The sequence below is a fragment of the Bacillus rossius genome, chromosome 8, assembly GCF_032445375.1.
Source record: "Bacillus rossius redtenbacheri isolate Brsri chromosome 8, Brsri_v3, whole genome shotgun sequence".
NCBI lineage: Eukaryota > Metazoa > Arthropoda > Insecta > Phasmatodea > Bacillidae > Bacillus > Bacillus rossius.
Window position 1 is genome coordinate 2,445,874 of NC_086336.1, and position 15,753 is coordinate 2,461,626.

General features: G+C 41.0%; 1 protein-coding gene across 1 annotated transcript; it reads right to left on the minus strand.

The window, feature by feature from the left end:
* Nucleotides 1-496: 496 nt before the first annotated feature.
* On the minus strand, nucleotides 497-9,631 carry LOC134535473 (fez family zinc finger protein erm-like). The gene is made up of 2 exons (XM_063374585.1): nucleotides 9,514-9,631; nucleotides 497-8,917 (listed from the first exon to the last, which is right to left on the minus strand). The coding sequence occupies exon 2, from the start codon at nucleotides 8,845-8,847 to the stop codon at nucleotides 7,561-7,563; it is 1,287 nt and encodes a 428-aa protein (XP_063230655.1). The 5' UTR covers nucleotides 8,848-8,917; nucleotides 9,514-9,631; the 3' UTR covers nucleotides 497-7,560.
* Nucleotides 9,632-15,753: the final 6,122 nt, after the last annotated feature.

A 15,753-nucleotide genomic window follows, 5' to 3' on the forward strand; every position in this document is an offset into this window, starting at 1 on the left:
GAAAGGAGGAGACAGTTCAACTGAGTCCCTAGAAAGAAAGGAGGAGACAGTTCAACTGAGCCGCTAGTGAGAAAGGAGGGGACAGTTCAACTGAGCCGCTAGTGAGAAAGGAGGGGACAGTTCAACTGAGTCGCTAGAAAGAAAGGAGGAGACAGTTCAACTGAGTCGCTAGAAAGAAAGGAGGGGACAGTTCAACTGAGCCGCTAGTGAGAAAGGAGGGGACAGTTCAACTGAGCCGCTAGTGAGAAAGGAGGGGACAGTTCAACTGAGTCGCTAGAAAAAAAGGAGGAGACAGTTCAACTGAGTCGCTATAAAGAAAGGAGGGGACAGTTCAACTGAGTTGCTAGTGAGAAAGGAGGGGACCGTTCAACTGAGTCGCTAGTGAGAAAGGAGGGGACAGTTCAACTGAGTCGCTAGAAAGAAAGGAGGAGACAGTTCAACTGAGTCGCTAGAAAGAAAGGAATTGACAGTTCAACTGAGCCGCTAGTGAGAAAGGAGGGGACAGTTCAACTGAGCCGCTAGTGAGAAAGGAGGGGACAGTTCAACTGAGTCGCTAGAAGAAAAGGAGGAGACAGTTCAACTGAGTCGCTAGAAAGAAAGGAGGGGACAGTTCAACTGAGTCGCTAGTGAGAAAGGAGGGGACAGTTCAACTGAGTCACTAGTAAGAAAGGAGGGGACAGTTCAACTGAGTCGCTAGTGAGAAAGGAATGTCAGTTTCCCGTGACTGGTGACCAGCCAGGGGGCCCGGGCAGACACGCTGACACGGCTCTGGTCTCGCGTGCCCTGCACTTGCGTGCCGTAACGCGCGGTCCTCACATTCTGCCACTCTCAACTGGAAATACCTTTCTTTAAACGAAGGCACAAAATACATCAACATACAAAATGTGTTTGCTTCTATGAAACTTTGGTTTCGAAACACATGCCACAAAACAGTTTTACGCAGTAAAGAAATAGTGTGTATAAAATTCTGACATGATATACAAACAATGTCTAAGCCAGCATGCATACATAAAGCTCCCAATGTGCTAACAATAGTTATTAATACTGTGAAAAGATTAAAAAATAAGTGTGAAAAGATGGCTCAAACTTAACACACCTTTTCTTCCAAATACAATAATTCATACACTGCTTCAAAATTAGCCATGAACAGTTAGTATTATGTATTCCAATGAAACTACTGCAAAATATGAACCTTCACTATGAATTTACATCCTGATGGGCACAAAATGGTAATTAAAAAATTATGCGTACTCTTCATGGATTGAAAATCACGTCAATACAATACATTGCACCCTGTGTGTGCATACTAGAACACAATATTTCTTATTCTTATTTTAAGTTGTTTTCTAAAACAATATTTTCTGTGCCTAGCACTATTCCGTGAGTATTTTGGCTTTGAAATCTCTGTAAAGGTGAGATTAGAAAGTACAAATTTACAAAACACTTTAAGAAACAACCTTGTAAAATAAAATAAAAATATATATAAAAGAATACTAGTCTACTTACAAGTAAAAAAAAAAATGGCACACTTTAAACTCAATAAATATAAAATAATTAGGAAGGTTATCACAACCAACATGAAAAATGTTTGCTAGCAATCCCAAAACTGTAGCGCACTACTTCACAGCTGGATGGCTCTACCTTGAAGCTACCTGACTCTGGCACAATACAACTGTTCAAACTCAAATGATTTAAAACACAAATTAATTTCAGATTCACTGCTGGTATCCCAATGTTTAGATTTGTACAGGCTAACACGAGATAAGCATACAAAGCATTGGCATTCGCACCAATTCTGCATAGTACTATAAAGTCAGTTACAAACTAAACCAACTCAAGATTTTAATTGATAGCGATTCAAGTGCATACATGATGTAACAACTACAGCACCTTTCTTTATCTTACAATTACACCAAAACACACAGTAACAATTTCTATCACTTCACACATGTACAATAAATAAGTTAAATTATATCACATTTTTACAAGGGTTTCACGATAGCAGAGACTCTAATTCAGTCTTGCACTGTTTGCTGGAAATGGCAAGCAAAGTACAGTAGCTCTAAGTACGCCGACACGACCGTACAGGGCTCTCCTCCTCATAGGCTGTACAGAAACCACCTCAAATAAAATACCAAAATTAAATTCCGTAGGCCCAGCCTCAAAAACCACATGCTTACACCCAAGAGAACACGTCACGCTCTTCCGACCATTTCTTAGGAAAAACTAAGCATAAAATTACTAGTCGCAGCAGCTTAGAGAAACTAAACCTAGAATTGATGGCACTAAAAAACAAGCTGCAACATGTCAGTTACGTTTGGGATCGCTCGGGGGAAATGAATCATACATAGCCAGCGATTGTGACGTCACAACAGATAAAGGTTCAGAGGGAACCTATACAATGATGTAATATCAACATGCTGTGGGATATACACAGGCTTTTAAAAAAAGAATGCAACCCTCAATTACAATTTGTATTCAAACTGAACATGTCTAAATCACAAAAGATGTACTTTATATGTTAAACGTCATTCCCCAAAACCTAAATGTAGATTTTAAAATTCAACTTGTTCATTACATTTTCTGGCTACATTTGTTCTGCAGAATGTCTGCTACCCACGTTATGAATGGGAATTGGTTGAAAACCTACACTTTAGATTATCCAAGTATAAAAAATCTGGACCCTACCAATCAAACATTTTTTTCAAACTTGGCATTCGAAACTACTGCAACACTATCTTGCATCCATTAGTGCAAATACTATGGGATATGGTCCACATGAACTTCACTTCACCCACGTATAAAGGCTCAAACACACATCTAGAAAATTATATGCTAAGCCCCAATATCCCTAGCATGTAACACTTGCAAAAAAAGCAAGGATTTTCACAATTGCACAATTACCTGTTTAGTTCTTTCACACACCAATCCCAGCAGAACAGAGTTCATTTCCAATTTCACCAATGAGAGCACTACAAATAATTTCTGAGACCCAATTATTTTTGTTTACAAATGGCAACATGTGGATAGTATAAATATCATAGCCTGGAATCAGTAACTGGTGGCTGTCCAACTGTGAAGATAACGTTCGACAAGACTTTCTGCTCCGAGCCATGAAATTAGATATTTTCCACTTGTTGACAGTTGCCAACAAAGAAAACAAACTCAAACAATAATCACAATACATGCTTTAAAGCAAAGTAGCTGACACAACACAAACGTATAGATGTTTGAGAGAGCCGCAGCACAAAAGCGTGCCTAGACTGCTGAAGGATGTTGGCAGAGTGCCGAACCTGCCCCGAATGTTACGACATTCGATGAACGTTAACATAATTTATACAATTATATTTTTAGGGCTGCATTCTTTTTATACAATCCATAGAAATCCCCAAGGATCATCATTTACAGTAAGTTTAAAAAATATCCGTAAAGTTCAAATAAAATATTTTTAGACTTGTGAAATAAATGTGTAACAGAACTCTCTATATTACAGCCATACTAATCAAAAATATACTGATCAAACATTTTGATTATATCACCAGTGATTTAATTCATTTAATGGTCTCACAACATTTCAAATACTAAACGATGATTCAGTGTTGATGACTATCACAGTCGAGCCCAGGAACCAGCAGGCGACACCGGTGACGTGAGCACACGTGAGACGGCAGAACCTCCCTGGCTGGCGAGCTTCCTGCCGCACGCTCGGAACTACAACTACTGCGTAGAAAAATAAGCACATCTGTCGCAGCGAGTGTTCATCCACATACTCGTGTTTCCCAGACGCGTCCCAGGGCTCGGGCTGCCCCCGCAAGCAGCCCCCTCGCAGGACTAGGCAACGAACTATAACTAGGGAATACTTCATGAGCTCTTTCACGTCTTTACTGAATGTGAGGCGAGGAAGCTGTGCCCTACACAGACTAACAGCAGCCTACCAGTGATGTGCTGCAGATGAAGACCGGGACGCAGTCATCACGATGAGCTCTAATCACTTGGAAAGCCACTTGGTGACAGTGAGGCGTGGGATCGAACCCGCAACTCTTTTCTAAACGACCCAGTACACGCATGTCAAATGTTGACAGTAAGGTGGCACCAGCAGTCAGAATGACCCAGGAAGACTTAGGTAAAAACTTCATGCCGAGCAAAGAGACCTGATGCAGGTAACCACTAAAGCAAAAATACATACCTCTATGTTTGCACAAAATGAATGTTTCATAAGCTAGGGTACAGAACATGAAGCACATGAATGTCAGCACCGACAAGGGCTTGCATTGCGATCGCCATATTGTGTTCCCCTCGCGCTCTGGCACACCGTCATCCCCGTCCACGGAGGGTGAGCCGAACAGAGCGGGGGGCAACATGCACACGTTGGTCTCAACAAACAACAGGGATGAGTCTAGCCAGAGGAGCTTCTACAGCCAACAGGGACAACCATACATTAGTCGGTATCGGGTGTTAAAGAGCTGTGTCTTGCCTCTACTACGGTATACATGCAAGCCCCGGCAGACACTTCAACTGGGCAGTCACGTGGAGACTACACCAATCCCTCACTTAGCACCGCTAATGCCTTCCAAAAAATGTTCATTTCATTCATCGCGTATTTTGAAACATCAGTCTTCACAAATAGCGTGATTAATTTACTTAATGTGTCACGAAATGTGTAGGGAAATATTCTCCACGTACTATAAAAGCATAGAATAACATTCAATGATAAATACATCACACCATTTATCTTCATAATCCTACCATCGAACACTTTGTATGACAAATACGACATCGCGTAAAGGGAGATAGGTGGCTATGTACTTCAATATTAAAGTGCTTATTCGTGTATAACCACTTGGTTCACACCAATCCTGTAAGGACAAGTTTTTTTTTATTACACCATTCATTTATCAACCTTTTCCATGTGAATCATCCATTCATTTCTGTTCCGGTATCTAATGTCAAATATATTCCCGCTAGTACAACTTACAGCATCAGACTTATATAAACTTTTGATAGAGTACTTATTTACGATATGTACGATTGTGCGACCAACATAACTGTGGCCTTCGTGAAATTCTGCTCGCTGTAATACTTCTAATTATGTCACAACTCAAATAATTTAACATGAAGCATTACGCTCTCACTAGGAAGCCATGATTCCAACTGCAGGTGCTTGCATACGTACAGTTACCGGCAGACAAATGGGCAGACGTTGCTTTGTGTTTGAGCATGCGAGTTCCCTGCCACTGGCTAGACTGACATGCATCATGGCCCGGCAACATACGCGCGGATGTAAAAACATTTGGTCCTTTACACCCAATAGCCGCAACTGAACTTGCCGTAGCTGATGTTTGTACAACAGCCAATGACGTAGGCAGACCTGCGCGCGTATGGCTAACTGTATGCCACGATAAGTACATCTGTTGTTTACCGAGTTGAAGCAGACTTCGTGGCGTCATGGCCGTTTTTTTTTTCCTTATGGCTATTTGACTATTTCGTGCTAACTGAAATTTGCAGACGTGCTATTTAAGAACGAGACAGTAAAATTAATATCACTAAATAATCAAGCAATTTTAAAATGTGCAAAGTAAGGGATTGGATTATTTTACGTATCTCTTTACTGATTTAAGCCTTTTCAATTAATCAAATGGGCAGCCTTTTCCATTTTATAAAATGCAAATACAGTTAATACTTATTAGTCTCAACTCTGCCACAGTAAGAATAATATTAATATTTCAATACAAACTCACATGTGTGCATTTCTAATGTATTTTAGACATCCATTGTGGCATAATACAGCTGGAATACATTTGTATTGTCTCTAGTTTTGCAGGATGCATTAGTACCTACAACGGAATATATCCACTCCACCCTGCTATATAATGATGCTGTTATGTATTTTAAAACTTTCAGCTATAGCAGTATATTCAAACATTAAAGTGTCTCTTTTCAGAACATTGCAGGATTGGTACTGAAATGTGTGACACAATGGACAGGTTTACGATGGTACAGAAGGTGCAGATGCTAGCAGGACTGGTACCGGAGTGTGTGACACAAGAGACAGAGGTATGACAGTACAGAAGGTGCAGATGCTGGCAGGACTGGTACCGGAGTGTGTGACACAAGAGACAGAGGTATGACAGTACAGAAGGTGCAGATGCTGGCAGGACTGGTACCGGAGTGTGTGACACAAGAGACAGAGGTATGACAGTACAGAAGGTGCAGATGCAGGCAAGACTGGTACCGGAGTGTGTGACACAAGAGACAGAGGTATGACAGTACAGAAGGTGCAGATGCTGGCAGGACTGGTACCGGAGTGTGTGACACAAGAGACAGAGGTATGACAGTACAGAAGGTGCAGATGCTGGCAGGACTGGTACCGGAGTGTGTGACACAAGGACAGAGGTATGACAGTACAGAAGGTGCAGATGTTTGCAGAAAGTGTACTGGAGTTGCTGGCCAAAACCCCACCACCTCATGATGCCTACCACATTTCACAAAGGAATTCACGAGGACTAAACCCCGATAACCTGGTGGAAAGGCATGGGATCTGCTCATTGCACCACTCTGTTCACTGAGGCAACAACATAATACAGTATCCAGGAAATAAGCATGTCTGTTAACATCTCTAGAAACCAGTATCACAATTGAAAACAATGCCTATACCTCACTATCAATATCAATGTGAAACATCTACAGCATTCACACAGATGCCTACAGCAGACCTTTTTCAGCTGTAAAATGTGAATTACAAATTGGTAAAATCTTTGTCATGTCAAATAAAAAAAAAATTACCCACACACACCACAAACTAATAGACTATGTGTATGCATGCATATTTACATATCTAATACTGTAGTGTACGCCAAACCTCTTTGGTAATATCACAGTTTATGCTTCTTCAATGCAACTAGTTATTTCTAACTAACCCATTTACAAGTAGAGGAAGGTTCGAAGCAGCACAGATCTGTCAAATAATACAGGAATTGAAAGGCATTCAATATGAGGACTGGTATCTGGCCCATACTTTGTATCTAGTCAGGTAAACATATTTAAGTATATGGATGAACACACTGCAGACATTTATAAAAGTTCTCCTAAGAGAGAACTTTTATGTTATTTTCAACCTGACAATGGTAATTTTTTAAAAACTATAGCTTGTCAACTGCGAAAGACAAGAGATAGCTAAAAAGATTTGATCATATTATTCTACACCATGCAAAAACACACCCTGAATTATCATCTAATTGCTTGCATTGTACGAAAATCTCTCCAGTACTAACCATGGCGCACTTTAGACGTCCAATGACGCGATATGCAAACGGGTCGCAATTATAATATTGGCTCGACCGGACGCCAAGTAAACGTTCCAGTCGGAGACGTGACATTGAAACATGCCAAGTTTATGTGACATTGAAACATGCCGAGTTTATGTGACATTGAAACATGCCGAGTTTACGTGACACTTAAAACGTGTCGAGTTTAGAATGCATCCTTAGCAGCGGACACAAACGCCAGGAGATCCGAGTTGAGGAAGCTGGGAACGTTGGCATAGTTCCCATTGGCCGCCATTCAGGAGAGCAGTGGCGGGGCTTGCTGCTCCGCAGGCACTCCCATCAGCTGCTGGGGCCCCTGCTGGGGCTGGGGGGCGTGCTGACTCAGCTCCGCCTTGACGCGGCGCGCGATGTGGCTGCGCGTGTGCTTGCGCAGGTGGTCCTTGCGGTAGAAGCCCTTGCCGCACTCGGTGCACACGTGCCGCTTCTCCCCCGAGTGGATCACGAAGTGCAGCGTCAGCTGCTCCTTGCGCTTGAAGGCCTTGAGGCAGACGGTGCACACGTAGGGGCGCTCCGGGTTGTGACTCTGCTTGTGGCGCGTCAGGTGGTCCTTGCGCTTCAGGCCCGCCCCGCAGATGTCGCACACGAATCTGCGCTCCAGCGTGTGTCCCATGAGGTGCTGCTCCAAGAGCTCCTTCTCGGGGTAGGCCATGTGGCACTCGGGGCAGCAGTACAGCGTGGAGCCGTCCAACGCCGTCGTCAGCCGGATCTCCCCGGGCCGCGGCCGCGGCTTCTTCTCCTTCGGCACCTTCTTCTTCTTCTTCTTCTTGGTGCCCGGGCCGGTGGGGGCCCCGCCCATCACACCCGGCGTGGTGGTGGACACGCCGAGCACGGCACCGCCCGTGTTGGCGTCCTGCTCCTTCTTGATGTTCTCCGCCGAGTACTTGAGGAAGTGGTGCAGGCTTATGGGCAGGGTGGAGGCAGGCAGATGTGACAGGTAGTCCGCGACGGTGGAGCCGGGCGTGGCGAGGCTCTGCCACGTGGCGGGCATGCCGGTCGTCTGCGTGCCGTGATGCTGGTGGTGCAGCATCGAGTTGTACTCCACCTCCCCCGAGCCCGGCCGCTCTTCCTTGTCCTCCTCTCTCTTCAGCTCCTTGAGCGTGGCGCACAAGTCCTGGGGCTGCCCCACGTCCCCGTGGTACGCCTGCCGCTTGTCTCCCACGGGGGATGCCGGCGGAGCTTGCTGCACGCCGCTCGCCTGGCCGTACGGCACGCCGCCGTAGTGGTGCCCGCCTTGGTGGTACTTCGAGTTGGGGTTCATCACGTTGGCAACCTGCGGCTGGCCGCCAGCACCGTTCGTTTCGCGGTACTTACCCATGTTGACCGGCATGCCGATAGGAGGGTGGTGCTGGTTGAAGTGCGCCGGGCCGGGACTCGAATGGTACCGCGCTCCCGCGCCACCCGCATCTCCTACCGCCTGTGGTGGCAGCCCGCCGCCATTGCCGTCGTGAGTGAACTTTGCTGCAAACTGATGTATTGGTATCGACGCTGCAGAAAAGTGACCTCCAAACGGTGAGAAATTCATTTTGTAGGTTGTATTTATGTTAAGTGACCTTACTATGGAAAACTGTATCACTTATTCATTTCTCACATACCTGAAATAAAACACATAATAATTACAAAAAAAAATTGTGAAAAATTTAAAAAACCTAACAGATAATTTACAAACTTGGTTAAAAGTTGGTTCCAGGCATACACATTCAACCTATACCTGGACCCTTACGAAAAAATTAAAATTTATTAGAACATGTACATATTTTAATGGTACACATATCACTTACATATTTTATATTTTTAATCTCGCCACACCGACACCGCAAACACATACTATATAATAAAAACCTAAAATCCATTACGCAAGCAATTTGGCGGCCGACAACATTTGAATACAGGAAAAGTATTTTCTCGTATATCGCGAAGGTCACTTCTCAGCCTGGGAAACGTTTGGAAACTTTTTGTTAGTTTATCATCACAAACATGACCAAATGTTATTTAAAGTGATATAAGCGTGCGCTGGCTCATTGCTAGGGGTACAAGATGGGTCCATTGTGAACATCTTTCACAAATAACTGCTCCAAAATTGTCGTTGCTTTTCTGCTGGCGCGGTGCCGGCTGGCATAGCAGTCATTCGTGCTATCAGATCTAGGACTATTCATGCAGGCGCTAAAACTACGGTACAACAAGTACTCACTATTTGTAGTATTGTTGATCCCATTATATTTTATTCTCATAAATAAAGCGTCTTTGACAGAAAATATAAACACCTGCTGTGCAGTGTGATGCTCGCTTGTTCGAGAGCTGCGCGTTGCAGCTGGCCTCTGCCGGCCAACCCGAGAACTATCTCACGTGCCGCGGGATTATGAAAGTGACGTTATTTTATCCAGCAATTAAAATACAGAAAGAACAGGGAATGTTTTCAGCACATAAGCTAAATACCAATGTATATCAATCCAAACGCGAATTTTATTCTCACCAGATTTTTAATGTATGGAACAAGGACACATGTTACTGCTAAATGGCTAGAAACTGAAGTGTTTTACATTTATTTATTTATATCATCCTATTTTGGAAATTTTTTTTTTGTAGGTGGGTAGGTAAATATGGTTTTAATAAAAAAGAAATATAAAAAAGAGAAAATGTACAAATTGTGTATGTAAACTCATTTTACACTAATTTGAATAAATTTTCTGAATAAAAAAATATTCTAATTTTTTTGCCTGGACCTCCAAAAGCTATTGAGGGATACATATAACAGATGTTACAAAGATTATAAAATATTGGGAAAGGGATGCTTGTGCTTGCATTGAACATGTTCAAATCTTCACCAGCTCACTGTTGTAGCTTTCTTTCTGTTTAAAATGTAAACTTAAAAAAATAACATATCTGTGTTCGTTTGTAAGTAACAGGAGCCAAATATGTCATGTTTGGGAATTATTTTGAGTGAATCAAGAATTCTTACATGGTTTCTGTGAGCATAACCAGTTGCAGTGTGTGTTGCAGGAGAACTTGCACTAATTCGTACATTAAATTTTACTTCATTGTTGGTAGGCTATGTGGTTAGCTTAGTTCTGGCGAAAGCTCTGTAAGTGTTCTGTTCAAGTATGTAAATGTGTCTGCACCAACCCTTGCACATATTCCTTGAACTTGTGATATGACTACGTTATAGCATAACGGTGATTGGCACCCGAGTCTTCCTCCCTGGTGGTTGGTCGTCCTCTGGACCATGAAGACCATACGAGTAAATCTTCCGACAAAGAAGCTGCACTGGGCAAGTGCAATGGTTCCCAATCTCACCTCTGAGTGCTTCGTGCATTTCTTGTGACTCAGCCTCTTTCATGTGGAGGGTCCATGGTGCCACACAATAATAATAAATAACAAATGGAAGAACATCTATTACTAAAATTTTTTTTTGAGAAATATAGTATCAGGATTAATTATAAATGTTCTATCTACAGCTCCTTGCTTCTTGTCTTCACTTCAGAAGGGAAAGCAGCTCCACCCTCACCCAATGCAGAGAACACACGAGAGAGTAAATAATTTTTTTACGACAAACAACTCGTAAGAAGTTGGTTTAAGATGCAGTTTTTTAAACATCCTGAAACCTACCAATTTCAACATTCCAGGTTTTGCATCTGCAGCAACAATGTTCAGAACTTGTTCAAGGGAGGGGCGTGTAACTAGATTACACCCATTTGTAGCTAACCATTAAATAATTCAACTATTGAAATTATGTAAGTAATTACAGTCTGTTAACAGTGGCGGTTGCAAGGGGGGTGAAAGGGGGAATATATATATATATATGTATATATATGCATATATAGACACACACACATGAAAAAATCTGCAAAATATCAGTGGTCAGAATGTTACTGTAGCCTACGGCTACTGCTGTAGGGCCATTCATCAGTGTTATTGTCAATAGTAATGTAAGTTTTTTTTTACATAAAGTTGTTTAATATTTTTTTTCCCTTTTTCTTCTCTCGAAATCCCCTTCTGATGGAAAAAGAAATTGCTGCACCCGCCACTGCCTGGTGAGGTACGAGGCCGGGCCAGCCGAGCGACTCGGGACGGCGGCCGCTCTAAGATGCCGTCCCACTGCACAGTTGCCAGGATGTGCGCTACATGCCAGTTTCTGTGGAGTGCCGCGTAACCGCACCGGCTTCCGACAGAGCCTCCGCCTGCCTTGGGATCACGTGATGTCCTTCGCACGTGGACTCTGCGGCTCGTCGGCGGAGCTCACACTCTACTTCCTCCTGCTCGTTAGGTTCTCGAGTGCCCTGTCCACTCGCACACCACCACTTACTCTGCACTGCAGTCTAGATCACTAGCATGTCCACCTTCATTAGGGACTAATTGGGTTCTGCACTTTTTCTTATTTGCGATAACCTGTACTATTTTTGAAAGATTTGTGCAATGGGAGTGCATGACTTGATGTAAGCTTTTGGATAGGCTTCTGCGAGCAGAAGATTTTCACTTCGAGTCGAGCTCGAGCGAGTTTGCTAAAATACTCGTGAGTATCGAGTCGAGTTCGAGTTTTTTTTTTTCAGTTTATTGCACATAAATTTACTGTGATGGAGTAATAAAATGTGAGAACTTTTGAGAAAAATATGGAAATAAAAAAAGAAACCATTATCATTGTTAGCCTACTAAATAGATAGACCTACATTAGAGGTCTGCGAGCCTAAGAATTTTACTTTGAGCCAAGCTCGAGCGAGCCTACTTGAAAGTTCTCGAAGCTTGAGCTTTTGTGATACAGTTACACTTTTGGGAAATTATTTTTACCTTAAACTTAGTAGGTATAATGTTTGAATAAAGTATTAAAATGAAGTGGGCTTATTAATTTTGGGTAACTATTTACAGAGTGCTTTTATAATTTGCACTGCTAGGAAAAAAAAACATGTTTTCCATTGAATCTAACCTGTTTCCATTGGTTCATTAGTAACTGATATCATCCAACTAACATAACCACAGTTTACAAGTACGTATATGTTTGTGTAAATGTAACATAACTTTGGAATAATTTCATCCTTGTCAATTTTTCTGGAGTCCTTACTGAGCTTCAACTAACTGAACACCAAAAATCATGTTGTTTGAAAAGTACATTCACATTGTTTCAACATTTCCACTTTTCGGCACAAAAATTCTGAGAGAGATTGTCATAGAGTATTAAATTCTGTTCTTCAATCTATCATGCAGAAAAATAATTTGTTCTGCACGTTCAGGAGTTAAATTAGCTCTACGATTGGAGATGGTGTTTACAGCAGATGAGAAGCATCTCTCTCTGGCAACCTGTGTGGCTGGAATGCTTTAGTAAAATTGTTGGTAAATATGTAGAGTCGCGGTATATGCGGAAAAAAAATGCTAAAATTCCGAAAATACTTTTATTCTATGCTCTTTCACTTCCTCTTTTCAAATCAACCGGCGGAGATAAGAAATTCCAAATACTTTAGATTATCGAATTTTTTAATTTTCATCACAATACCTGGGTATTCATGCGGCGATCACCATTGTTTCTGGTTTACGAGTATCTATTATGTTTCTTATTGGACAATTTTGTCACGTGACAGTTCCGTGATTGGCCAGTATTCAAATGAACCAATACGTGATTATTTATTTATTTATTAATCCGTCGGAGGTATCGCGACGTAGGTGAACGACTACATCATTTCCTTCTAATGGCAAAGGAAATGTACCCGCCTCCAACTTAGGTGGGTTTTTAACGTTTCTAATTTTAAAGTCTTATTTTTTATTTGGATATTGTCCGGGTTTGTTAGGTCAGGTCAGTTACATTATAAATACTTTAAAACTAAAGAACCATTGAAATTAATTCACATTATTTTTTATGTCCGCTTAGTTTGAAAGTATTAATAATGTAACTGACCTGACCTAATCGACCATTTTATTTATTACGCATTCACGAACACACGGCAAAATAACAAAAATGGCGTCGGTCTAATGGTTGTACAGGTGTTGTATTGCAAAATTAAAAAATTCTATATCTCCTAAAGTATTTGGAATTTCTTATCTCCGCCGGTTGATTTGAAAAGAGGAAGTGAAAGAGCATAGAATAAAAGTATTTTCGGATTTTTAGCATTTTTTTTCGCATATACCGTTACTCTAAATATATACCAAATTGTTTAACCTCAAAATTAGTGTCAAATATCTGTAACTTGTCATTAAGTTTAATCAATTTAAAGTAATAAAAATAGAAGCATTTTACTTAATTCAATTTACACTTGCAAAAAAAACTTACGCACAATAAACCTACATGGAAATTAAAGTCTTTTTCAATGTCCTGTAGTCTGAAATATGTTTACTCATGTCATTAAATGTAGAGCTGTACTGAAGAAGCCGATTTTGCCAATATTTAGTTGAATCGGCATTTCTGCCAACTTCCAATACTCTTGTTAATTTTCGGCCGATATTACTGAAAAACGAAAGAGACTGCCATAACCTAAAAATCCACGAGTACCCTTTTCACTTTTCGTAGTAGTACTGCATTCTTTCAGATCGCATTATTTCTTAGCAACATGTGCCAACCGTACATATCAAGATTTAACATCCTTTTTTTTTAATATGTCCTAAATAAATACATTACCATCACGGTAAATACACATCTCGGTTATTACGGCAACTATAGTGCAAATGTGGTAACTATCATGCTTCTGCAGTAGTTATGGTATCCACAAAGAATCTTTAGTTCTTTTTATGGTAATTATCTTAAGATAACTATTGGAATTGTACTGTAGTTATGGTACATCATCCATATTTCTTCGTAAGTTGTTGTTCATTTGTCTTTTCTTCATATTTATATTTACGTGCGCCATTACTGGCAGGAACTTTCATAAAAATTTTAAACGGGACTTTATATCACACATTTTATGGCGTAAATGATGAGACCCCGGACAATTTAAACGCTTTTTACAGTAAAATGCGGGAAATGTTTCCGCATAAAGCGGGAAATACTTCCGCATAAAGCAGTAAAGTGATACATTAAAACTATGTGGAAAATTATAGAAGTAAAAAAAATTCATCACGGAAATTCGTAAATCCCGGGTACGTAAAAATGATGTGTTCATGTATACGGTCGATCATGTTACATTATAAAGTAAAGGATAATAGTGTTGTAAGACTTTTATTCCCTTATAATGAGAGTCTTTTTTTTTCTATAGGTAGAGTGCAAGAAAAGCTCGCTCGAATTTCGAGTTGTTGAAAAGCCACGAGCTCGAGTTCGAGTATTACTAAAAAACTCGACTCGAAACTCGAATTTCGAGTACTCGCAGGTGTCTACTTTTGGACATACGCCATTGCTAAGCACATGTTTTTGGAAAACTATTGTGTTTGTTTTGTCTTTTCGTTTTGCCGTCTTTTTGTCTCGTTTCAACTGTTGTGCTGAATTTTTTTTTGGGTTCAATATTTTTGTGCTGTCATCATTTGTGGGTTTTTTTTTCTGTTAGTCCATTTATCTTTGTTTTTCTTTGTTTGTTGATCATATTCATGTTATGGAATATTATGTGGTGTTTATATCCTGTTGACAAGAGCAATTTTTTATTAATTTGTGTTTTTTGTAGTTTTCTTCTCAGACATACATGTGCTTAGCAATGGCGTATGTCCAAAAGCTTACAACAAGTGATAACCTGTACCTTAATATTTAGGTTTTAACTTACTTTATCTTGAAATTCTGTATGTATTTTAAACTCTGATATGGGAAGAGGAGTTACGTGACGAGCCTTGTTGGACCGGACACCGTCCACCAGCACGCACGGCAGCTCGGGTGACGGAGACGTGCGGCGCAGGCTGAGGAGTCTGCCGTCCAGCGCACTGCCTCGCTGCGTCATGTCGGGGGGAGGGTGGTACGACTGGTCAAGTCAGTGCAACGTGTTCACAAACAGTGCACATTTAAGAACACTACATGTGAATACATGATGAAAGTGTGGTGCTTAGTTAAGAGACAGTGACCGCTCTAACGCTCTAATCTTTCCTGGGCTCTGGGCCATTTACTTTTGTAGCAGGGCCCCTCACACTTTTGAGAAGTGCCTTAACAGAGGGGGGGTGGGGAGTTAAACCAGCCCCCAGACAATAATAGCAGTATACGAGCCATCTTTTAAAAATAAAAAATAAAAATTATAATAATAAACTATTGAAAACTTTTTTTTAGCCAGTCTGGAACTTGATTTTTGATAATGGATTTGCTAATTTTTCTTCTGAAATTTTGATGTTCTTATTAAAATTCTAATAAATTATTACTTTTATTTATAATTGTACAATGCACAACAACAATTGTGGACCTTTAAGATGTGCTCAACAAAAAAAATAACACAAAACATTCACATGAGACAATACAGTACAAGTAGCAACGACCCGCAGACAGGCACTGCTAGCGGGCTGACACAAGGACAATGACAAGTACATGGTCAAGTTTAACTGCAGT